The sequence below is a fragment of the Hypanus sabinus genome, chromosome 5 (genome assembly GCF_030144855.1).
Source record: "Hypanus sabinus isolate sHypSab1 chromosome 5, sHypSab1.hap1, whole genome shotgun sequence".
NCBI classification, from domain to species: domain Eukaryota; kingdom Metazoa; phylum Chordata; class Chondrichthyes; order Myliobatiformes; family Dasyatidae; genus Hypanus; species Hypanus sabinus.
The window spans coordinates 55,270,336-55,296,780 of NC_082710.1; the positions used below are offsets into that span (position 1 = coordinate 55,270,336).

The window sequence follows — 26,445 nt, forward strand, 5'->3', positions numbered from 1 at the left end:
TAGAATCCTTAAAAAGTGAAATAGAAGTGTGTCCAAGTGTAGGAGTTACATCCAAGATTCTGAAAAAAAACCTGCCCAGCAACATGGAAGTACCAAAAGTGTTAGATAACAGAGTTTTACCATATTTGAAAAGGAAATGAAAATTTCTTTGTAAAGAATTACAAGCTAAAGTTACAATATATTTAGTCACTGATAAACTGAAAAATAAGTTGTGTTTAGTTCTGTAACTCTGAAATTAAAATTTCCTTCATTTTTCTCTTTATCCCTTCCCTGAAATCCTTTCTATAAACATGGCTACCATTTTTTTTCACAGCTATTGCAGCTATATTGCTATGATTTTGCAGTAACCTTGGTAGAAGTTTCTATTATGTATAGGTATTTGAAGATTTTTGCCCATCCTACCTGCAATCTCATGACAAATTTCACAGGCCCTGTGATTAAGAGAATTTATTGAATACAAACCAATTCCCCACCTTCAGTTATTCATCTGATGACATTCAATTTTCTCTCTCATTGTTTGGTGGCATTTTTGACAAGTGCTCTAAAAGCATGAATTGAATTACAGTTTTAAAAACCTCAACTTTGCTCATAACCTTGAGCAACAAATTTTGACTATGATGTGACTATCAGAGCTTATTCTGTATGTTAGTCAGAATTGACAAAGCATTATGAATCTACTAAAAACCATGATGAACATTTATTGAAATATGTCTGTTCTGCACTGCTCACTCACTATTCAGTAATGCGCAGTACTCAAAGGTGATTGTAACCATGATGAAAACTTCTTGAAATGTATCTGTTTTTCACTGCCCACTCACTATTCACTAATGCACAGTAAAGTACCCAGAAGTGATTGTAAACTAGACAGGGGTTTGATTGGAGACAAATTCGCTGAATTAAGTATAAAATAACGGCAAAATTTCAGCATCAATGAAGCAATTAAAGTAGACACCATATTATTTTGTAACCTGGAGACTAGGCCTGCTGACAGTACATTCAAAATTATGGAAAGTTAATCATCCGCGAAAACAATTGTTGGTATGCAGCATTATTCTTATCCCCACTTCACCATTCTTCATTGTGACGCAGTGCAAGTGTAGCATTCGATTCAATGACAAGATGCTTTAAAATTTCTCTCCTCCCCTCCTTTCATACTAGTCAGAAGCTCATTAACACTAGATATATTTCCAACATAAATTCCCCCAATCACATAAATGCAAAAAAAATCTTCTAGTTATTTTTCAACTCAGAAGAGAAATATTTTTATATATCCAAGAAACCAAGAGCTTCTATTGACAATATTCTCCTGAGTTGGTGCTACTTAAAGAACAACACTCAACCAGTAAACTTCGTAGAGCTTGCCTTTCCATGGCTTGACATTATTATAGTAATTGGCAATCGAGCAGAATCACTTTACATGTTCCATTATATGTGAAATAGACAGTAGAGGAACATAACCTATGTTTTCCCACCTATAGTAATGAACTGATGATGTTCAAGGATTTATGTATTCCCTCTCTCAATAGATCTTCATGTGATCTGCAGTTTTTTCATTTTATAGAAATAGCTGTGCCCTGTAGCAAGTTCATATTCAATTTTAATTGTCATTCAACCACAGCTGACTACTCATGAATACAGCCAAACAAAACAGTGTTATCCTGGGCTCAAGGTGCAAAACACAGTATCAACAATCATTCACAGCACAAGGCACACACAGCAGACAAGACAGCAGTAAAATATAATCCAAGTCCGTGACCATGAATGTTGCAGCAGTCAGTAGTCGAACACAATACATTTTGTCTTCTGCAACGTGAACCCTGAAGGGTTGCACTGACTCCAGCATGTACGCGGCACCACAACCGCTTCCGGTGGTGCGCACTGACTTCGGTGCCTCTGTCCAGGGCAGCTGCATTACTAATGTCCCAACAAGGTCTGCGATCACAAGCAAAGCACCTTAAGGCAATCACTTGCTGTTCAACTGGACACCACCTCTGTGCATTGATTCCACATTGACTCCACCGATGCAGGCAGCAGCACAATCCCACCAGGTCCAGCTCCTGCAGTTTCTCTGCCAACAAGCAACTCGCTGATAGGGTAGACCTGCAGAAGTAGATCTACTCTATGCAAACCGATTTGATGAATAAAATCCAACTGTGGCACATGTGCCTGTTTAAGGATTTATATACAATGCATTTTTCTTCTTGTAAATGTGCAAGACAGAACCAGTACACACTAGATTTTACACTATGTTTTTCAATGACCTCTTACACATGTAAGTTGTTATTTTGGGACAACACAATGTAATTCATATTAAGAGTATGCAAAATACCAGGAAGAAAGTATTAGTTATCAAAAGGACACTTTATTTCATACCAAAAAATGAACCTTTATTTTCTGATTCTGTGAACATCAACAATTTTAGACTAGGAGTGATGTATTGTCTTTAAAAATCACCCCTCTACCATTATCATTCCAATGTGATAAATCACCACAGGCACTTGGAACAAAATCATCCAAATTAAATGTATTTAATGTATTGAATAGGAGAATTACATGCTAGAAAATGACTTTGATTAATTGGTAAAGTGGGCAGAGCAATGGCAGATAGAATTTAATTTTGATAAGAGAGCGGTGATCCACTAGGGAAGCTCTAGTAATAGCAGGACATAGAGGATTGTGAAAAAGTCTCAGACCCATGAAAAATATCTGTAAAGTGAAGAAGCTTTCAAAAATGAAATGGAAAGTTTCTAAGTATCAAATAAATGCTATAAAGAGCAGTAAATAAAAAAAAATAAAATCAATGTTTTGCCTTTAAAAATGCGTAAATTTTCTGTCGTGCAGTTTTACAAGAAAATCAGCTTGTAGTTTGTTTCATGCATCTTGGAGAAATTACCACAGTTCTTTTGCAAACTTTGGCTGTCTCACTTGCTTCTGTCTCTCCAGGTTATCCCAGGCAGCCTCGATGATGTTGAGATCAAGGCTCTGGAGGCTTATACCATCTGTTGCAGAACTCCTCGTTTTTTTTTTCCATGGAAGATAGTTCTTTATGACCTTGGCCATGTGTTTGGGGATAGTGTCCTGCTGCAGAATGAAGTTGGAATCAATCAGACACCTCCTTGATGGTATTGCATGATGGATGAAAATCTGTTTGTACTTCTCAGCATTGAGGATTCCATTTATTCTGACCAGATCACCAACTCCATTTGCAGAAATGCAGCTCCAAACCTACAGGAACCGATGCTGTGCTTCACTGTTGGCTGCAGGCACTCATCTGTGTAATGTTCTCCACTTTTTCTGTGGACAAACTGTCTCCTGTTTAGGTCAAAAATTTCAAACTTTTGTTTCATCAGTCCAGACCACCTGCTGCCATTGGTCAGCACCACAGTCCTTGTGTTTTTGTGTTGATTGTAGAGGGGTAATTGGGATCCAGTGGTTCTGTGAGTTCAGAGCTGATAGCAGTGCTGGACTTCTTCTGATTTAGAAGCAAAGTCAGTTTGTTGTATCTCTTGCCTGCTGCACTCAGTTTCCATGGGTGACCACTGCGTTTTTGGTCCTCAAACTTGCCTGTTTCTTTGTGCTTCTTCAGAAGAGCTCAGACAACACATCGTAAGACTCTTGTCTGCCATGAAATTTCTGCTTGGGAGAGACCTTGCTGATGCAGGATAGCCATCTCGTGTCTTGTTGTGCTCTACCTTGTCATGGAGTAAGAATTGATGATCTAAAGGTTAAATTGTCACATCTGCCGCACCCTCACCTTTTAGGTTGGTTGTCCTTTGCCCAATTTGATTATGTCTACACTCATGTCTGTTTCAGTTAATTAGTTCATTTAATTCAAGTTATTACATCATTGATCATTAGCATCCTGCTTGTTTTCTTTGGTTAATCATGCACTGAGTTATATACCTACAAAACAATCAAGTTTTTATTTCAAAAGTGGTCTATTACTTAATGCATTACTTACTTTCATTAAATACAAAAAAAAACTCCAACATTTAATTTTTAGGAAAATGAACATGTGGGAATCTAAAATTTGCTCTTTTATACTGACACAATAATGCAGAGGACAAAAAAAATCTAAAAAAATAATTTTGATTGAAAAAATCTAGGGTAGCTTAAGACTTTTGCACAGTATTGTATATAACGAATGTGAGAGCATTGAGGAGCAGGACTACAGAAGTCCAAGAATCACTGAAGGTGGAAGGAAGTAGGTGGTGAAGAAGGTATATGGGATAATTATATTCATTAGCCAGGGCACAGAATACAAGAGCAAGGTCTTGTACAATCTTGTAAAATACTATTAGACCTTAATTTAAGTATTAGGTAGTTCTGCCCACCACACCATAGGACATGATTGCACAGAAAAGGTGCAGAGGAGATTAGTAGAGTGTCTCAGTTATCCTTGTGGTGGGGGATGGAGTGGTTCTGATAGAACACAAAATTAGGAATGGCACGAGCACGATAAATGGCAGGAATCATTTCCCTATCACAGATGTGCATAAAACAAGAGTGCTTAAGTTTAGAGCAGGGCTTCCCAACCTGGGGTCCACAGTCCTTTAATGGCATAAAAAAGGTTGGGAACCCCGGTTTAGAGGAAGAGGTCACTTCAGAGAGAATCGCTGGAAAAACCTTGTTGAATGCACTGCCTGAGTGAGTGACGTTGACAAGAATTCTCACATTTATCTAAACAAGCTTTTGCATTATGAAATCAGATCATCAGAAAGAGGTGACATAGGGTAAGATGGTGTTGAATCACTGTGGATAGAGCTAAGGAACTGCAAGGAAAAAAACACATTGATGGGAGTTATATACAGGCCCTCCAAAAAGTAGTAAGGAGTGGCCTACAAATTACAACACAAGATAGAAAATGCATGCCAAATGGGCGATGTTACAATAGTCATGGGGGATTTCAATATGCAGGTTGGTGCTGATTCCAGGAGAGGGAATTTCTAGAATGCCTATGAGATGGCTTTTAAGAGCAGCTGGTGGTTGAGCCCACTGGGGGATCAGCTGTTCTGGATTGGGTGTTGTGCAATGAACTGGAGGGCTTACGGTAAAATAACCTATAGAGGCAAGTCATGATAATATGATCAAATTCACCCTGAAATTCAAGGAGAAGCTAAAGTCCAATGTATCAGAATTACAGTGGAGTAAAGGGAACTACAGAGACAAGAGAGAGGGGAGTTGGCCAGAAATGATTGGAAAAGGGCACTGGCAGGAATGACAGCAGAGCAGCAATACCTGGAATTTCTGGAAGCAATTTGGAAGGCACGGGATATATATATCTCAAAGAGGAAGAAGTGTTCTAAAGGAAAGTTTATATAACTGTGGCTAACAAGAGGAGTCAAAGTCAACATAAAAGCCAAAGAGGGCATATAATAGAGCAAAAATTAGTGAAAAGTTAGACTGGGAAGACTTTAAAAACTAGTAGAAGGCAACCAAAAAAAGTCATTAAGAAGGTAAAGGTGGAATACAAAAGCAAGCTAGCCAACAATATAAAAGAGGATACCAAAAGTTCCTTTGGATACATAAAGTGTAAAAGAGATTTGAGAGTTGATATGGGACTGCTGAAAAACGATGTTGGAGAGGTAGTAATCGGGATCAACAAAATGGCGGTCAAACTGAACAAGTATTTTGCATCAATCTTCACTGTGGAAGGTATCAGCTGTGGAAGTTCCATATGTTAGGGGTCACGAAGTGCATGAAGTTACCATAACTAGAGAGAAGGTTCTTGGGAAGCTAAAAGGTCTGAAGGTAGCTAAGTCACTTGGACCAGATAGTGTATACCCCAGGGTTCTGAAAGAGGTGGCTGAAGAGTTCATGAAGGCATTAGTAATGATCTTTCAAGAATCACCAGATTCTGGAATGGTTCTGGAAGACTGGAAAATTGCAAATATCACTCTACTTTTCAAGAAGGGGGAGAGGCAGAAGAAAGGAAACTATACACCAGTTAGTCTGGCCTCAGTGGCTGGGAAGATATTGGAGTTGTTATTAAGGCTGAGGTCTTAGGGTACTTGGAGGCACTTGGAGATCCTAGTCAGTATGGCTTCCTCAAGGGAAAATCTGGCCCGACAAATCTGTTGGAATTCTTTGAAGAAATAACATGCAGGATAGACAAAGGAGAAGTAGTGGATGTTGTGTATTTGGATTTTCAGAAGCCTTTGACAAGGTGCCACATGAGGCTGCGAACCAGCTACATGCTCATGGAATTACAAGAAACATTCTAGCATGGATAAAGCAGTGGCTGATTGGCAGGAGGCAAAGAGTGGGAATAAAGGGAGCCCTTTCTGGTTGGATGCTGGTGACTAGTGGTCCACATGGGTCTGTGTTGGGGCCGATTGTTTTTACGTTATATGTCAATGATTTGGATGATGGAAGTGATGGCTTTGTTGCAAAGTTTGCAAATGATACGAAGACAGGTGGAGGGACAGGGAGTTTTGAGGAAGTAGAGAGCTACAGAAGGACTTAAGACAGATTAGGAAAATGGGTAAAGAAATGGCAGATGGAATACAGTGACGGCAAATGTACAATCAGGTAGAAGAAATAAAAGGGTTGACTATTTTCTAAATGGAGAGAAAATATAAAAAACTGAGGTGCAAAGGGACTTGGGAGGCCTTGTGCAGGATTCTCTAAAGGTTAATTTGTAGGTTGAGTCTGGTGAGGAAGGCAAATGCGATGTTAGCATTCACTTCAAGAGGACTAAAATATAAAAGCAAGAATGGAATGTTGAGACTTTATAAAGCACTGGTGAGGCCTCACTTGAAGTATTGTGAGCAGTTTACAGCCCCTTATTTAGAAAGGATGTGCTCAAATTGGAGATGGTTCAGATGGGGTTCACGAAAATGATTCCAGGGTTCAACAGCTTGTCATATGAAGAATGTTTGATGGTTCCAGGCCAGTATTTACTAGAATTCAGAAGAATGAGGTGTGACCTCATTGAAACCTATTGAATGGTGAAAGGCTTCGATAGAGTGGATGTGGAGAGTAAGTTTCCTGTGGTGGGTGAGTCTAAGACTAGAAGACAGCCTCAGAATAGAGCGCCATCCTTTTAGAGATGAGGAGGAATTTTGTTAGCCAAAGAGTAGTGAATCTGTGGAATTCTTTGCAATAAGCCACTGTGGATATATATTTAAGGCAGCGGTTGATAGTTTCTTATTGGTCAGAGCCTGAAGTGATATGGGAGAAGGCAGGAGATTGGGACTGAGAGAAAAATTGAGTCAGTCATGATGATGAAATGGCACAGCAGACTTGATAGGCCAAATGGTCTAATTCTGTTACTGTATCTTATGGTCTTATTACCAAAGCAAATGATGGTAAAGAAAAGGTTTTTGTTGGTCAGCATCAACAGGATTGGCTGTAAATCCTGTTCAGCATTGTATATTATGAAATTACACTTACAAATGTAATTCAGCTGCTTGTGATATTTTTGTGCATTCAAAATAAACCCGTGACTCTATATCACCAGCATATGTAATGAAATTTGTTACCTTTGTGGCAGCAGTACAATGCATTAATAATAATAGAGAAAAAATCTGTAAATTACAGTATATGGATATATAAGATAGCTAAATTAAATTAAATCTTGCAAAAATAGAAATAAAAATGTAGTGAGGTACTGTTCATGGGTCCAATGCCCATTCAGAAATCAGTTGCCAGATGGGAAGAAGATGTTCCTGAATTATTGAGTGTGTGCCTTCCGGCTGCTCTACCTCCTTCCTGATGGTAGCAATGAGAAGAATCCTGGGTGATGGGCGTCCTTAATGATGGACAGTGCCTTTTTCAGACTTCGCTCCTTGAATACTACGGAGGCTTGTGCCCATGACAGAGCTCACTAAGTTTACAACTCTGCAACTTACTTTAATCCTGTACACTAGTGACCCCACACTCCATACCAGATGGTGATGCCGCCAGTAAGAATATTCTCCATGGTACATCTGTAGAAGTATGTGAGTGTTTAAGGTGACATACCAAATCTCCTCAAATTCCTAATACAACATACCCGCTGTTGCATCTTCTTTTTAGCTACGTTGATATGTTGAGCTCAGGTTTGATCCTTAGAGATACTGACATGCAGGAAACTGAAATTTCTCACTCTTTTCACTTCTGATCCCTCGATGAGGATAGGTTTGTGCTCCTTTGTCTTACCCTTTCTTAAGTTCACAATTGGTCTTACTGATGTTGAGTGCAGTTGCACTAACACCTCTCAGTTAGGTAGTATATCCTGCTCCTGTACACCTTCTCATCACCAACTGAAATCCTACCAACAATGGCTGTATTATCAGCAAATTTATAAACGGCATTTAAGCTGTGCCCAGCCACAGTCATGGGTGTAGAGAAAGTAGAGCAGTGGACGAAGTGCACATCCCTGAGATGCACTAGTGTTGATTGTCAGCAAGGTGGTAATGTTATTTAAAATCCATGCAGATTGTGGTCTTCCGGTAGGGAATTGGGGATCCAGTTGCAGAGGGAGGTACAGAGGCCCAGGTTCTAGAGCTTTTCAATCAGAACTGTAGGAATGATGGTGTTAAATGTTGAGGTGTAGCTAATTAACAGCATCCTGACATAGGTATTTATATTGTCCAGTTGATCCGAGACCCCATGGAGAGCCAATGAGATCATGTCTGCTGTAGACCTGCTGTGGCGATAAGTGAATTGCAGTGGGTCCAAGTCCTTGCTGAGGCAGGAGCTGACTTTAGCTATAAGCAACCACTTAAAGCGACTCATCACCATAGATGTGAATGCTATTGAATGATAGTTGTCAAGGCAGCTCACCCTGCTCTTCTTGGGCACTGGTATAATTGTTGCCCTTTTGAAGCAGGTGGGAACTTCCGACTGTAGTAGTAAGAGATTGAAAATGTCTTTGAACAACTCCGTCAGTTGGTTGGCACAGGTTTTCAGAGCCTTAATAGGTACTCTGTTGGGGCCTTTCCCCTTGCGAGGGTTCACCCTCTTTAAAGAGAGCCTAATGTTGGCCTCTGAGGCAGATATCACAGGAATCTCAATGCTGCAGGGATCCATGTAACTGCAGCTTTAGTCCCCTTTTCAAAGTGAGCATAAAAGACATTCAGCTCGTCTGGGAGTGAAGCATCACTGAAATTCACAATGTTGTGTTTTGCTTCGTAGGAAGTAATGGACTGCAAACCCTGCCAGAGTCGATGTGTATCTGACATCGCCTCCAACCTCACTTGGAATTATTCCTTAGTTCTTGAAATAGCCTTCTACAAGCTGTACCTGGTTTTCTTGTACAAACCTGCGTCACCAGACTTGAAGGCCACAGATCTAGCCCTCAGCAGACTATGAACTTCCTGGTTCATCCATAGCTTTTGAATTGGGCATATACAGCAAGTTCTCTTAGGCACATACTCATCCACACAAGTTTTAATGAAGTCAGTGACAGCTGTGATTTACACATTCAGACTCGAAGATAAATCCATGAATATAGTACAGTCCAGTGATTCAAAGCAATCCTGTAAGCACTCCTGTGCCTCCCATGACCATACCTTTTTGGTACACACTGCTGGTGCTCAGCCTGGTGATAAGACTTTCCAAAGTATGGGTGTGGGAAGCTATGGTAAGCACTCTTGATGGTGGTATAACAGTGGTCCAGTGTGTTGTTTCCTCTGGTACTACAAGTGATTTGTTGGTAATAATTATTTAGAGCATAATAAAACACAATTTCAGAATAATAAAACACTAACCACATGATGATAACTGTATGTCCCCTCTGGGGGCTGTGGATATCAATGTTGATATTTTTTGCACATCTCTCTACATGTCCTTGATGACGATAGTGAGCCATTTTCTTGAAATGGTGAATGTTATTTGTCGAATGGGGAGTTTCAAATGGGGAGCTGTAAGATTTTGATTTTGCAGTAAAGAAATAGCTGATAGTCTGTTTCCAAGTTGAAATGGTTTCTATCTTTATGAGCACTTTCAGGCTCCTCACGTCCTCATCCCTGGTAGTAGTTTTGAGAGAAAAAAACCTGTTAGTGGTTGCACTGACTTATAGATGGCACAAACTGCAGCAATAGGGACAGTCAGCAAATGCTTAAGGTAATTTAGAGGATGCCAAGCAAATGGGAAGCTTTGCCCTTGATGATGACAACTTTTAGAGTCATTGAGCAATATGGCACAGATACAGCCCCTTCAGCACAATGAATCCATCCTGATCACAGGACCCACCCAGGTAGTCCCAATTTCCTGTGATTGATGCATATCTTGCTAAACCCTGCCCCTTCATGTAACTCGGTAGGTGTCGGGTCTCTTTGCAGTAAGTTGACAGTATGCAATCACATTCTAAACCTGTACCTTCTTGATGGCAGATTTGTTTTGGGAAATCAGGACGCAAGTCACTTGCTACAGACTACCCAGGCACTAACCTGACATTATAAGTGCAACATTGGCATTGCTGTTCCAGTCGGACTTCTGATCACGTTCATGATAACACCTAGGAGATCAATAGTGAGGGATCTGGCAATAATAATGGCAATGTACATTAAAAGAAGATGGCCTACAGCTCTCATGTTGGCAATGTCATTGCCTGCACTTGTATGGTGTAAACTTGGCTTGTTGCTCATCCGTCCAGGCATGTTCAAATGTGTTGGAATGAAAAAAGGAACTAACAGTAATATCTGGAAAGACTCAGCAGCTTTGGGAACATCTGTACACAGAGAAGAGTTCACATTTAAGACAAAGATCCTTTGTCAAAACTAGGAAAGTTGCAGAGTAGATGGGGAGTGTTGCATCATATAAAGGGAATATCTGAGACTTGATGAACCAAGCTTGCTGTTGATGAGTGCCTAATGTGCCTGACAGTTCCAGCATGTTCTGATTTCCACCCCCTGCATTTTCTCAAACCTAGTTTAGTTATTAAATGTTGTGTAGCCGAACCTGTCAGTATCTTAGGGTAAGTGCCATTTTATAAAGTAAAATCTTATTTAACTAATTTGACAGCCATCTTTGAAATGGACCACATCAAATCTTTGAGTAATTATGTAAGAGAGATTTTTTTTAAATCGCCTAACTTGGTGCTAGTATTCATGAATTGTATGACCTGCAATGTAAATATATGGAGGGAACTGAAATTACATGGTTAAGTTTGAGTAGCTCATTATTATTTTACTGTGTTAACTACATTTTGTAGAAACACAGCACAGCTAACAAATTAAAAGTGAGAGTAAACACAGGAGCACCAGCTGTAAAAAAAAAGTGCTGCATTATATCTAGTTGGTTGACTACACTGATGATTAGTTATGGCAGGCCTGCAAAGGAACATGAGCAGAACTTCACCCAAGATATCATTATCAATATGTTTTTAAAAAGGTATCAATATTCAGTAACAAGAGAACTATCCTTTGGAGTCACAAAGTAAAGCAAGTAGGCTGAGTGCCAGCCACATGAGTTAGTATTATATTCCATATTCATAAATGATGAAAGGAGTACCATAATGATATAACAACATGGCTCAGTGTGAAGTTACGTCCATGCTTTATAACAAGGTATTATTTGATTAACCATAAGTAACATCAATGGGCCAAGTAGGAAGTACCTCCACCCATTAGTAGCGTTAATTCTTAAACTAAAATTTTGTGGCCACTAGATAAAATGCTATTAAAAATCACACACAATCTGACAGCAGCTGAAACTTCTTACTTCTTGGCCCCATATTCAAAAATGGGTATTGGAGCTTAAACATAAAATTGGTTAACATGTAATATATCTACTGTGCGGAATACTTCAGACAGCTGGTTAGAGCGAAGTTCAAATTGACCTATGGAATTAGCAAACTCAATGCACATCTACCCAGAAATTCAATCACATGACCCAATATTATACATTCTGCACTACAGAACATAGAACAGTACAGCACAGGAACAGGCCTTTTGGCCCATAATGGTGTGCTGAACTATTTTAATTAGTAATCAAACAGGTAACTAAACTTATCGTTTTTGCCTACACTATGTCCATATCCTACAATTTTCCTCACACGTGCTTATCTCAATATCTCTTAAAAGCCCCTGATGTATCCAACTCTACTGCCACCCCAGACAGCACATTCCAGGAACCCACAACTCTGTGTAAAAAAACTTGCCCTTCACATCTCCATTGAAATTACCCCCTCACCTTAAATGCACGCCCTCTGGTATTAGATATTTCAAACTTGGTAAAAAGATACTTCCTGACTACTCTATCTATGCCTCTCTTAATCTTAAAATCCTCTATCAGATCTCCCCTCAGCCTCTGCTGCTCCAGAGAAAACAACCCAAGTTTATCCAACCTCTTGACATGGACTATACAGCACCTAACCGCCCAATGTCTCTCCTGAACTAGTAATGTTGACAGTTTTCTCTTCTCAAGTAATGTTTCCAGCCTGCTGTCACATGCTCCCTTCCTCAACAAAAAAAGTCCTTGTAAGCTGTTGCTGTTAAAATGTCACTTTAGTTTCCAAAGTCACCAGTGTTAAACATCTCATCTTCCTGTTAACTCTTGACCAACTCATTTACTTCTCCATGACACTTGAGCTCTTGATTCTGAAGGGAAGCCTATGTATAAAGGCAGAACTCAGCTATGATAAATGGAACTTCACACCCATTGTGAAAATCAAGTAACGTAATTTCAGTGTAACAGAATAGATTTTCGGTCTGCTAAGCATCTCTCATCTATGCATGTTGGTTGCCACTCATGTCCAATCAACTGAAGAAATACTAAAGTTAAAATTAAATTGCAAACAGAATTATTAATGTTGAATTCAGAAACATGACGCAAAACTTTCAACTTTGGCAGGACAGGCAAGCAGCAGTTAAAAAAAAACAAAAAATTGAATATTTATTAAGATGGTGAAAGACTGAAAACTTGATAATTAAAAGTTAACATGCAGGTATAGCAAGTAATTTGGAATTGTGTAAAGTCTGCTCAAGCCCAGTATGTGAGCTACAAGGACAATGAAAAACTTGCTTGCAGCAGCCATAAGTTCAGACAACAAATATAAATTATATGCAAATTATACAAGACACTGAAGGAAAAAAAGCAAAGCAAGACATTGGCACAAAAAAAATCTAGTAGTAGAAGAGATGGTCTGTATGGTTCTGTTGGTGAAGGAGGATTAGGATTGTGCAGGTCATTTCAAGAAGCTTATGGCTCATTGTGGAAGTGGTACATTGCCCTTCAGTACAAGAGGATTGAAGTAGGGGATTACACATACACTGCTCTGGTTATATGGGACAATGGTGAAACTGCTTCTCGAACATACCTATGGATTCACTGACAAAGGAAGCTGCAGAGACAGAGGGAATGTAATATGGTGATTGATTGCTTAAATGATAGGTCATTATCTGTTCAAGGACAAAAGTTCAAAGTAAATTTATTACTTATGCCACTATATACAAAACTGAGCTTCATTTTCTTGCAGGCATTCACATAAATACAAGAAATACAACAGAACCAGTGGAAGATCTCACCCCTCAGGGCAGCCAAACAACCAATGTGCAAAAGACAACAATCTGCAAATACTGAGAACATCAGATGAAGAGTCCTTGAAAGTGAGTCCATAGGCTGTGGGAACATTTCAGTGATGGGGGTGAGTAAAGTTGTCCCTCCGGTTCAAGAGTCTGTTTGCTGAAGGGTAATAACTGTTCCTGAACCTGGTGGTGTGGGTGCCGAAGCTCCTGTATCGCTTTCCTGACGGCAGCAGCAAGAAGAGAGCATAACTTGGATGGTGGAGTTCCTTGATGATGGATTCTGTTTTTTCCAACAGCGCTCCATGTAAATGAACTCTGTGGTGGGGAGGACTTTACTTGTAATGGACTGGGCTGTATCCACTACTTTTTGTAGGCTTTTCCTTTCAAGGGCATTGGTATCTTCATTACCAGGCTACGATTCAACCAGTCAATATACTCTCCACTGGACATCAATAGAAGTTTGTCAAAGTTTTAGATGATATACTGAATCTTCACAAACTTCTAAGTAGGTAGAGGTGCTGCTGTGCTTTCTTTGGAATGGCACTTACATGCTGGATCCAGAACAGATCCTCTAAAATGAAAACACTGAGGAATTTAATGTTGCTGACCTCTCCACCGTTGATCCCAGATGGTGGCTGTATAATGGATCTCCAGTTTCCACCTCCTGAAGTCAATAATCAGCTACTTGGTCTTGCTGGCATTGAGTGAGACGTTACTGTTGTGCTACCAGTCAGTCATCAATTATGTTCAAAGCAAAATAGAATTTTAGATATTAAGGGTATCAAAGATATGGGGTTGATGCAGGAAAACAGTACTGAGATATATAATTAGTCAATCTCATTGAATGACACAGTGGACATAGGATTGAGTTGCTGTCCTTCTGTTTTGTCCATGTTATTCAGTTTTGATTTCTTAAGTTTAATTGCTCTTGCAAAGTTATCTGTGGATGTTTAAAAAAAAAGATGACTGACTTAGCACAGAATGTAGGAACAATCTCTCTCATCACAGATGACACCGATCATGTTGTATGACAGCAGTATTGTGGTAGATATCTGGGTTTTCATCAGGCTTCGTGGGTGATCACCAGTAACAAGATTGCACACCCTTCACAATCTTTAGTTTCATATCACTCGTCTCTGCATTACCATAAGCCAATAGCACAGCTAAACCAGTCACCTAGGAATGCTGTGGACACCGAAGTAAAAAGCAGGAGGGAGAGGCCTCATTAATATTTGTACCATTAATTTCAATATAATAACAGAATTTGGAGAAGATGATGTACCCAGAACAGGTAAGCTTCCTTGTCCCCTCTTAACAGTTTCCATCCATGAACTGCCTTTATTTACTCCATGTGATGGTGAAGTAATGGTGTTACACAATGACTTACGGCAAAGATTATAGACCCAAAACATCATGGCTGTAGCACTGAATATCTATGCTTTAGCTCTCGCTAAGCTGTTCAAGTACAGATACAACACTGGAATATAAACAATTAGTAAATGTGTTCAGTTTGGCCCTGTACACCCCATTCAACATTTGGGAATAATTGGATTTGGCCAACAATTCCCAATTATGTGACATCCACTCCTTAATAATCTCTTCACGGTCACACTGAATTTCAATAGCACTGGACATTCCTGTCCATTTGCAGTTATGGCCACAAGACCGATACAAAATCTACATTTCAGTGATGAATGTGAGTTTAGAGTGAAAGGCAGCTTCAGGCAATAACTCAAAATAAAGTTTTAAATGCTTCCCTTTTAATGTACAGTGGTAATATTATTGCTGGTTGCAGGAATATTAGTACACTATGGCTATTTATTAATGTTAAGTGATTTAACTGGATTAGTTACATGAACATGGCAGGTACTATAGTAAGTCACACAAAAGCACAAAGTCACAATAGCCCAATATGCAGACATCTGAGGCTGGTTCAGACACCACTTCAACAGTGACATTGCAGACCTCTGTGGCAAGACAACAGGCAGTGCAGGCCCAGGTGGTACAACAGGTTCCAGTTCAGCAGCAGGTCAGTCATTCAGCTGGTTTATCAATGAAATGGTTTTCACTTTCTCTTTTCACTGTTTTTCACAGAACTGACATTCTTTTATAAGAAGTTGAAGTTTGCCTCAATATTCATCCCAAACAGCCATTTTACACAGCTGTATGGGATTAAACGTGTAAAATTCTGCAGTTTCTGGAAGTCCAAAGCAACACACATAAAATTCTGGAGGAGTTCAGCAGGTCAGGTAGCATCCGTGGAAATGAATGAGTAGTCAATGTTTCAGACTGAGACCCTTCTTCAGGACTCACCTTGACAAAGACCGTTGCATCCCTCTCCAAATCCCCCTGAACAACATTTCAGGACAGACAAAAGAGAGTCAGTGGATGTTGTTTACTTGGATGTTCTGAAGGCCTCTGACAAGGTTCTTTACATGAAACTACTAAACAAGATAAAAGCCCATGGTATTACAGGAAGGACACTAGCATGGATAGAAGACTGGCAGGAGGTAAAGAGTGGGAATAAAGGGGGCCTCTTCCAGAATTGGTCTTGGGACCAATTCTTCTCATATTATTTGTCAATATTTGTTTGATGGAATCAATGGCTTTGTGGGCAAATTTGTTGTGGATGATGGCGTAAAGGGATAGGTAAATAGGGGTACAGATTAAAAGACAATGATTAGCTAATGATCAATTACCTTGTAGGTACCTTATGGTACTGTTGCTGGACAGCCAAAAAGGAACCTTACCCAGCAACAAGTGACATACCAGACAATCTGGTATTAGATATAGGTTAGATATAGGTTCAAATAAGGAATTAACTGGTCACACAAAGCATTTTGAGGTATAGCGTAACTAAATATAGGTAAGGTAGCGTAGGGGGTAGAATGTTCGAGAGTAGGGATAAGTGCCAGCATGAGGAACTAATGTTGTATCCAGGCTAGCTTTGGCAGAAAATAATTATAACTAACCAATGATGATTTTACATCTAATTGCATCTTAGCATGTGATCGAAACTATTCTAAAACTGTATTAACTCGCATAATTATAATATTTCCTGTGATGATCAATGTTATGAATGGTGAAGAATTGTGATTTGGGTGTGGGCAGTGTCCAGACTGGCTCTTTGGAAGATCAGTCTGTAACTACCCCCATAGCATGCTATGAATAACGAATACGTTTGATAAAGTATCGCTTATTCTATGGTCTTATTGCATTCGTGGTACTTGCACCATTGCATAGGGTCAACCCGTCTTTGACAGGACTACAAAGATAGGTGGAGAGGCAGGTAGTGTGGAGAAAGCACACTAGGCCCTTCTGCAGAAGGGCTTAGATAAATTAGGAGAATGAACAAAGAAGTGGCAGATGGAATATACAGTAGCTTAGGGAAGTGTCTGGTCATGCACTTTGGTAGAAGGAATAAAAAAAATGTTTGAAATCTGAGGTGCAAAGAGGCTTGTGAGTCCTTGTGAGGAAACCCTAATGATTAACTTACAGGTTGAGTCGATGGTAAAGAAGGCAAATGCAATGTCAGCATTCATTTCCAGAGGACTAGAATTAAACAAGAATGTAATGCATTGGACAGACCACACTAGGAGTATTGTGAGCAGTTTTGGGCCCTTCATCTAAGAAAAGGTGTGCTGGCATTGGAGGCTGTCCAGAGGAGATTCGTGAGAATGACTCCAGGAATGTAAGGGTTAACATACGAGGAGCATTTGATGACTCTGGGCCTGTACTCGCTGGAGTTCAGAACAATTAAGGGGGGAGGGTCTGATTGAAACCTACTGAATATTGAAAGGCCTAGATAAGAGTAATGTGAAGAGGTGTTTGCTGAAGAAGTCCATGACCAGATGGCAGTCTCAGAATAGATCGATATCCCTTTAGAACCGAGATAAGGAAGAATTTCTTTAGCCAGAGGGTGGTGAATCTGTGAAATTCATTGCCACAGAGGGTTGTGGACCAGACACAATAGGCTGAATGGCTTATTCCAACTCCAATGTCTTATGATCCAAGTCAGGATTGCTTGAAATAGTTTGTATTTGCTTGGATGGGTGTAACACTAACAACATTCATTGGTAATGCACTCACTTGCTTAAAATTTAACTTTCCACTCTACATTGGCCTGTCAAGATTCCATGTACTGAACAGAAATAGCAGGAAATGGTGAAGAAACTTAGGATTTTTCTGTGGAAGCTACAGAGAAATTAATGAACCTGAACAACCAAGAATAAGGTCATAAGGTGTTTGGGAAGATAATTACATCAAATTCCCCCAAGAGTCAAGAAACATGCTTGGAGGATCTCAGTTTTATCAAGCAGCATCCATGAAGTCTGCCCTGATGCATAATTTTGGGTCAACAGTCTGCATCTGAGCTAATCGTGCAGAGATAAGAGGAAAGAGTGAGGCAGAGAACATGATAGGTAGATAGAGCTCGGTGGGGGAGATAAAGAGAGAGACTGGAAAGTGATAAGTATTCACCAGAGGCTAGTGGAATCTGATAAACAAGGAAGATAATGTGAAGAACCAGACAAAGGAAAGGATAAAAGATGCAGTAGGTTAACTAGTACATGACAGGCAGATGGAATCAGGTGGGGAAAGGAATGAAACTGGATGACAAGGTGCAACAACCCGAGGAGAGCTGGTGTGGATCAGAAGAAACAAGGTGCAAATGGAATGCAGGTTATATGCCCCATATTTTGCCCCCCTCTTTTTCCATTTCTATTGCCCACTAACCAGTGCCCACCAACTCCAATCCTCCTTGCTGTTTTCTCCACAGGTCCATGAGCCAACTATTCACATGGTTCCCCTATCACTTGCCAGCCCCACCTTACCCCTTTTATACTGGCTAACTTCTGTTTACACTCAATCCTGGTACAGGTCCTTAACCTAAAATGTTTATATCCTTTTGCCACCAGAGGTGCTCTGTTCCTCCAGCACTTTCTTTTTGCTCAAGATTTTAGCAGCTGCAGTTTCTTTTATGTCCTAAGTCATATCACAGTAATATAATTCTAACTTAGATAAAAATATTATTTCCCCAATTATCAAAAGCTTAAAATCCTGTAAATCTGAAAATAGCCTAAAGACCAGTAATTTAAAGAAACTATCCATCATTGTCTTCTCAGAGACAACATGGCATATATTACAAATGTTGGTTTTGGTAGAAATGGCCACTTAATGAGATTTTAAAAAATCTGTTATTGTGATTTAAAGAAAAATAATACCAATTAGTTACACATGGACAATGCAGAAAAAACAGACACAATGGTACATAAACAAAGAGAACAGAATAGAATGGCATACAACAACTAATTTTAATGTTTATAGAGCATTCCTAGAAAGTTATAAACAAGCCTTACTAAATCAACCTCTGCTGTCCTAAGACCCATGGCACTTCACACTGTTGGTAAATGATCCAAATCCATTATTTTATCTTTTCCGTTAAACCTCCTATTCTCCATTCACCATTAACTCACATCAGAAATATCCCTCTAGCTGTCACTCTCCAACAGTGCCACGGTAGTGCTACCAAATTCCAGGATTATCTGTCATACTGGGAAGAATCCTACAGTGCTACAAACATCCAAAGGCAGGTCTAGGGAAAATCACGGAACGTTATTCCTACCTGTTATCCAGTATTAATAAATATCAGACATTGAACGTTAGAATAAGGAACAGTGCAGCGCAATATGGGCTACAATTCGGCTCACAAATGTTATGCTGATCTATATAAACCATATCCACAATCAATCTAACACTTCTCTGCTATTCAGACAATATAACCTTTCACTTTTCATGCATCTATGTGCCTATCTAAGAGTCTGTTAAATGTCTCTATTGTACCAGCTTCAACGGCCATCCCTGACACTGCATTTCTGCTTTTTTATTGAGTTTTTATGCATTTTCTACAACACTACAAAAAAAACCCCAAGAACGAAATAGGAAATTAATACAGTGCAAGATAAACATACAATGGTAATATAATACAGAATATAATAATTGAAAAAGCACCCAAATTGAAGTCGTGTAAAGTTAGTATCCACCCCCACCACCGCAAAAAGAAACCTCCAGACCAACCACAGCAAAATGTAGGAAATATAAATCAGAACATTCAAACCCCCAAAACTGTAAATACAATTAAAAACAGAAGATAATAATGCCTACTACCAAAAAAAAGCTGAAAGCAAGGGACCGAGAAAGAAACTTATTCAAGAAAAGGTCCCCAGACCTTATGAAACTTTATATCCGAATTAAGAATTGAGTAATGAATTTTTTCAAGATCTAAACAGGACATAATATCATTAAGCCATTGAGCATGCGTGGGTGGGGCAACATCTCTCCATCTAAGAAGAATTAGACGTCTAGCCAGGAGAGAAGCAAAAGATAATATTCGATGTTTAGTCAAACTCAAACGTATATCTGTCTCAGCCAAGAAACCAAAAAGAGCAATTAAAGGGTTAGGTTCTAAGTGGCGGTTCAGAATACAGGATAAACTTAAGAAAACATCCCTCCAAAATTTCTCTAGACTAGGACAGGTCCAGTACATATGAATGAGAGAAGCCTCGCTACTTTTGCATTTATCACAAAAAGGACTAATATTAGGATAAAATCGAGATAATTTAGATTTGGACATATGAGCCCTATGAACAATCTTAAACTGTAAAAGACAGTGGCGAGCACAAAGAGAAGTTGAGTTAACCGACTTGAAAATCGAGTCCCAAACTTCATCAGATAAAGGGAGACAGTGCATTTCAAGCACACACCTCTGTGTGAAAAAAAAACCATCTCTGACATCTCCCCTAAACTTTCCTCTATTCTCCCTAAACAGATGTCTTCTGGTAACAGACATTGTTGCCCTGAGGAAAAAGGTGCTGGCTGTTCAGACTGTCTATAGTTCTCATAATCCTTATCAAGTTGCCTCTCATCTTTAATCATTTCATAGAGAAAAGCCCTAGCTTATTCAACCTTTCCTCTAAAGATATGTTCTTTAATCCAAGCAGCATCCTAGTGAACCTTTTCTGCCTCCTCTCCACATCCTTCCTATAATGAGGTGACCAGAACTGAGGTTTACAAAACTGCAACGTTGCCTCATGGCTCTTGAACTCAATCCCTTGACTAATGAAGGCAAGCACATCACTTGCCTTCTAAACAACCACCCTCTTAACTTGTGTGGCAAATCTGAGAGATCTATAGACTTATACCCCAAGATCCCTTTGTTCCTCCACATTGCTAAGAATCCTGCCATTAACCTTGTACTCCACCTTCAAATTCAACCTTGTAAAACATATCACCTCACACTTTCCCAGATTGAAATTCATCTGCCACTTCTCTGCCCAGCAGCAGCAGGAGGTCCTGTAACATTAGGACAAGAACTGTTAGGATGGAAAACAGGTTCTTTCCCAAGGTCATAAGACAACTGAACTCCCTGGCACCAGCAAGGTCTCATCACTCATTAAATGGCAGCAGTGCTATACAGCCTACTTTTTAATTTGTGTCGCAAATGCACCTTATTTTTTGCTCATATACTAGTGATAATATTAATTTATGTGTGTGTTATATGTACTGTAATGTGCAACTTGATCCAGAGGAACATTGCTTCATTTGGCAGTATACATGCATATATTTGAATGGCAATAAACTTGAACTTCTATACTATGCACAACACCTCCAACCTCCATGTCACCTGTGGACTTACTGACCCGCCCTTCCACTCGCTCATCTAAATCATCTGTAAAAATATCTCAGAAGAGCAGGTGCAGGAGTGGTGGCTACAGTCCATGCAGAATGCCACAAGTCACCAACCTCCAGGCAGAATACACTTTATCTACCACTACCCTCTGTCTTCTGCAGACAATAAAAAACTCAAGTAATTTTTAAAAAATTTTACCTGTCTGTTTTCTCATTTAAATCTCCTATCATTTAATAAACAATCAGATTGTCTGTGTAGATGTTTCCCATTCTCTCTCTTGAATTAATTCACCAAAGTGTTCCTACCAATCCCACAATACCATTTCATAAAAATGAAAATTAATTTAATTTCTACAAATTGTTAGCCTAAACATCAGTCCTCAAATGAAATAAGCCAATATTATAAAATTCTATCACTGAAGCCAAACAACAGCATAGTGATCTGACAGTAAGTATAAGCATAATTATAAGGCATTACAGAGGTTGAAGTCAATATTGTTTATGACCATTGGTGTATGTAAAAAAAACCTGCACGTGGCATGACAGATTCCTAAGACAGTCCTGTGATTATATATGTGGAGCAGATCTTTTAAGTGACTTATTCTAAACATACGTTAAGCCCCTTGAACATTTTAGTTAGAAAACACGCCAACGAAAAATTTATTTGGGAAGATGCAGGATCAGCTCCAGCTCAGGATTTTATAATGCATTTGATTAAAAATAAAACATACTTTAAAAAAAAAGCCCTGCTTGTAAGTAAGGAAAAATAAAGTCCCAAGGACTGTTCCTTGCATACCTATTCACTGTGAAGAGCATCCTACCATCTCATTTAAAAAAGGAATTTTGCATTATGCAATTTATAGTATATCCATAAAGGTTTTAATGCGGCTGAGGTAAGTACCAAAAAGCAGCTGTGTACATTTTGGTGGTGGGCATATCTTGGAATATGCACTTTCAGTGTTTTTTGCAATGTAATAAATAAAAATAAAATCAGATACATATTCAAATCAAGTGAAAAGTCAAATAACGGCATCCTCCTGTGTATTTCTATCAAAAAAACCTTAGTAACAAGTATATTAGATGCTTTCCGAAACAAATAAATCTTGACCTCCAATTAGTGATTTAAGAGCTTAAAATATAGCGGGAGTAGACCATTTGGCCTCTAATTCCAGCTCTATCATTCAATAAGATCAAGCATGACTCTTTACTGTAGTGCTACTTTCCCATGCTAACCCCATCTTCCTGGATTTCCTTAATTTGCAAATATCTATCGATTTTCACCTAAAATATGCTCAGCTATCAAGACTTCACAGCCATTTTGGGTAGAAATACCAAAGGTTCACCGTCATCTTGATGAAGAAATTTCTTCTCACCTCACTCCTGAATGGTAACCCTATTTTGATTGTGATCCCTGATTCTTGATAGACCAACCTGGAGAAACAGCATCCTTGCATTTACTGGGCCTACCCCCACAAAAATTAGCCATGAGATCATTTATCATTCTCCCAAATTCTCCAGATTATGGACTGAGTGTTTTAAGAGATTCATCAGTTTGGTGATCCATATTTGTACTCTCTCTATTCAAATATATCCTTCCTAAGGTACGACAGGTGCAGTTTTACAAGAATACCATATAATTTCATGACATTGTTTTAATGTGTACTCAGGGGCCACTTTACTGGGTATACCTGTACACTTGTTCATTATGCAAATATCTAATCTGCCAATCATGTGGCAGAAACTCAATGCATATAGTATAAGCATGCAGATATGGTCAAGAGGTTCAGTTGTTGTTCAGAGCAAACATCCAAATGAGGAAGAAATGTGATCTAAGTGACTTTGATGATGGAATGATTGCTGGTGCCAGACGGGGTGGTATGAGTATCTTAGCAACTGCTGATCTCCTGGGATCTTCATGCACAACAGATTCTAGAGTTTACAATGAATGATGTGAAAATAAGGAAATCCAGTGAGTGTCAGTTCTTGGAAAAAAAATGTCTTGTTAATGAGAAAAGTCAGAGGAGAATGGCCAGACTGCTTCAAGCTGACAGGAAGCTGTCAGGAACTCAAATAATCACACATTTCAACAGTAGTATGCAGAACGGCATCTCTACATGCAGAATACATCAAATCTTGAATTGGATGGGCTACAGCAGCAGAAGACCACATACATATATTCAGTGCCCACTTTATTAAGTACAGGATGTATTTAATAGAGTGGCCACTGAGTGTATAGTTATATCTTCTTGCAATAATGGCCAACAAACCATCTGTTGTCCAAATTACCTGCTGCATTTGTAAGTTAACTTTCAGCGATTTGTGTACAAAGACATCAACGTATTTCAATTTCTCATTATTTATAAAAGTGTTTTGATTTTCTTTACCAATCCCCACCCTCAAGGTGAATGAACTCATGTTTTTCCACAATGTTTTCCATCTGCACCATTCTTATCCATACACCTGGCCAGCATATATCCTCAATTCCCCCGCATCCTCATCACAACTTACAGTGCCAACCAGCTTTGAATCTGCAGCTAACTTGGATGCCTTGTAATTGGTCCATATCATTGATACACATTGTGAACAGCTAGGAGCTTGGCACCTGTTCCTCTGGCCTCCCAAACTAATAACGATGCATTTTCTCTTACTTTTTCTTTTCTGTCAATTAACCAGTTCCCAAGCTTCTGCTCCCATCTTCTCTACCTTTGACAAATACATTTTAATCTTTCTAATCCTATTATTTTGTATAAATACCCCACTTCCAGTTTTTGTAGCAAAGCATTCTAAAATTTTATCTACAAATGATGTCAGGCAAATTGGTCCATGATTCCATATTTTCATGGTTGTGGATGTTCTGGTTGTTCTAGGATGTATTCAATGTATTCAATGTGGGAAGATGATAATCAGTGTATCCACCATCTCCATCTCTTTCAAACCTTGGAACACAGGATACAATTACAAATTAAATTTTATAGGAAGCCCCATTTCATGCATTATGTTCTGCAAGTACTCACCGTGGCTGGAGAAGCACGTGTTGTGTGGCTGACTGGGTGATTGGATCCATCCATTGACCCGCCTATAAGATAGGCACCCCCTGAGCTGCTGATTATCTGACCGCCTGTGACACCCATTGGAATACCACCAGCACCCACCATATTGTGGGACGAGACAACTGTTGTCACCTGGGCGGAGTTTCCTTGGGAGTCAAAATATGTTCCTCCAGTGTTTTGGCTATACATTTGGGCCTCCGAGTAGGGATAGGTAGTTGATCGCCTAAGGAAAGACAATTCAAGGTAAAAGGCATTCTTGTATACCAGAATTTTTTTTGACTAATTAGTCATCTAAGGGAATAAATAGTTTTAAATAAAATGCTAAAAATAATTAAAAGCTGGTATTTAAACATTTGAATATTTTACAGAGACAATATGGTTTACAACATTGTGTCAACTTGCAATCACATTTTATTGACAATTTTATGGTTTGCACTACTAATTTAATGAAGTAAATTACTTAAATAAATAAATAGATCACAATTTCACAGTGGAAAACATCCATATCTAACAATAGAAAGTCTGGAGAAACAAAACCACTGATGTCTGTAGAATGCACAAAGACAATTAATTGTCAGTAAATCAGTTACACTCAGGGGTCAAATCATGCTTATATTAAATACAACCATTACCATTAAATTTTGAGTTTCTTTCCAGTATTTGCAGTCATATAGTTGTACTGCACAGAAACAGAACCTGTGGCTCACCAAGTCCATGCCATCCTTTTTGCCAATTTACACTAATTCCGTTTATCTGTATTATGACCATATCTTATGACTGGTCTATTTAAATGTCTGTCTAATGCCTCTGAAATGTATAATTGTATATGATTCCAATATCTTTTTGGGCATCACATGTTAACCACTCATCATGTAAAAGTCTTACCTTTAAAACTCCTATCTCTTCTTTCCTTAAAAGTTTGTCCTTTTGTTTTAGATGATCCTACAATGAAAAAATATTTTGTCTACCTACCCTTTCTATGCCACTTTTATACAGTGCCTATAAAAAGTATTCACCCTCCTTGGAAGTTCTCAGGATTTATTGTTTTACAATATTAAATCACAGTGGATTGAATTTGGCTTTTTTGACACTGCTAAATGGAAAACGATTCTTTGAAAAGGGCTGTTCACTCATGATCCCCAAGCAATCTGACAGAGCTTCAACAGTTTTGTAAAGAAGAATGGGAAAAATTGCAGTCACCAGATGTGTAAAGTATATAGACTCAAGACTATAATTGCTGCCAAAGGTGTTTCTACCAAATACTGTCTTGAAGGGGGTGATTTATGCAATACATAATTTTGTATTTTATATCTGTAATTAATTTAAATCACGTAATACTTGAGGTCTGTTTTCACTTTGACATGGAAGAGTCTTTTTCTGTTGATCAGTGTCAAAAAGGCCAAATTAAATCCCCACTGTGATTCAATGTTGTAAAACAATGAAACATGAAAACTTCCAAGGGAGCTGAATACTTTTTAAAGGCACTGTAGTTCCTTCAGATCACCTCTCAAGCTCTTTTGCATGGGGGGGGGGGGGGGGGCGGGGGGAGAAGAAGGGAGGACAAAAACAGCTTATCCAATATCTCCATAATCCATATAACTAATTAGACCACAGAACATAAAAACATAAGACATAGAAGCAGAACTAGGTCATTTATTATCCTGCCTTCTCACCATACCATTGCACCCTGACTTATCGAAAATCTATCAACCTCTGCTTTCAGTATACTCAATGACTTGACCACCGGAGACATCCACAGAATTCCACAGATTCATTACCCTCTGGCTAAAGAAATTTCTTTTCATCTCTGTTCTAAACAGACGTTCTCCTACCTGGAAGCTATACCTCCGGTCCTAGACCCCCCCCCCCCCCCCCGCACCACAGGAAATATCTCTACATCCACTCTATTTAGGCCTTTCAATATTCCACAGGATTCAATCAGATCCCCTTTCATTCTTCTCAACTCCAGTGAGTACAGGCCCAGAGCCATCAAATGCTCCTCAAGTATTAACACTTTCATTCTTGGAATCATTCTTGTGAATCTCCTTTGGACCCTCTCCAATGCCAGCACATCTTTTCATAGATAAAGGTCCCAACTCTGCTCGCAATACTCTAAGTGTGGTCTGCCGATGTCTTATAAAGCCTCAGTATTACATGCCTGCTCTTATATTCTAGTCCTCTTGAAATGAATGCTAAAATTGCATTTGCCTTCTTTTACCACCAATTCAACCTAAAAGTTAACCTTAAAGGAATGC

The 26,445-nt window shown here is 39.1% G+C and overlaps 1 protein-coding gene across 3 annotated transcripts in view; it reads right to left on the minus strand.

Moving 5' to 3' along the window:
• rfx3 (regulatory factor X, 3 (influences HLA class II expression)) overlaps nucleotides 1-26,445 on the minus strand; it is a 349,057-nt gene that overhangs the window by 129,675 nt on the left and 192,937 nt on the right. For all 3 annotated transcript variants that reach the window (XM_059969967.1, XM_059969966.1, XM_059969965.1), the window contains one exon: nucleotides 24,155-24,413. In XM_059969967.1, coding sequence (XP_059825950.1) covers nucleotides 24,155-24,413 — 259 coding nt within the window. The remainder of the gene's footprint in view (nucleotides 1-24,154; nucleotides 24,414-26,445) is intronic.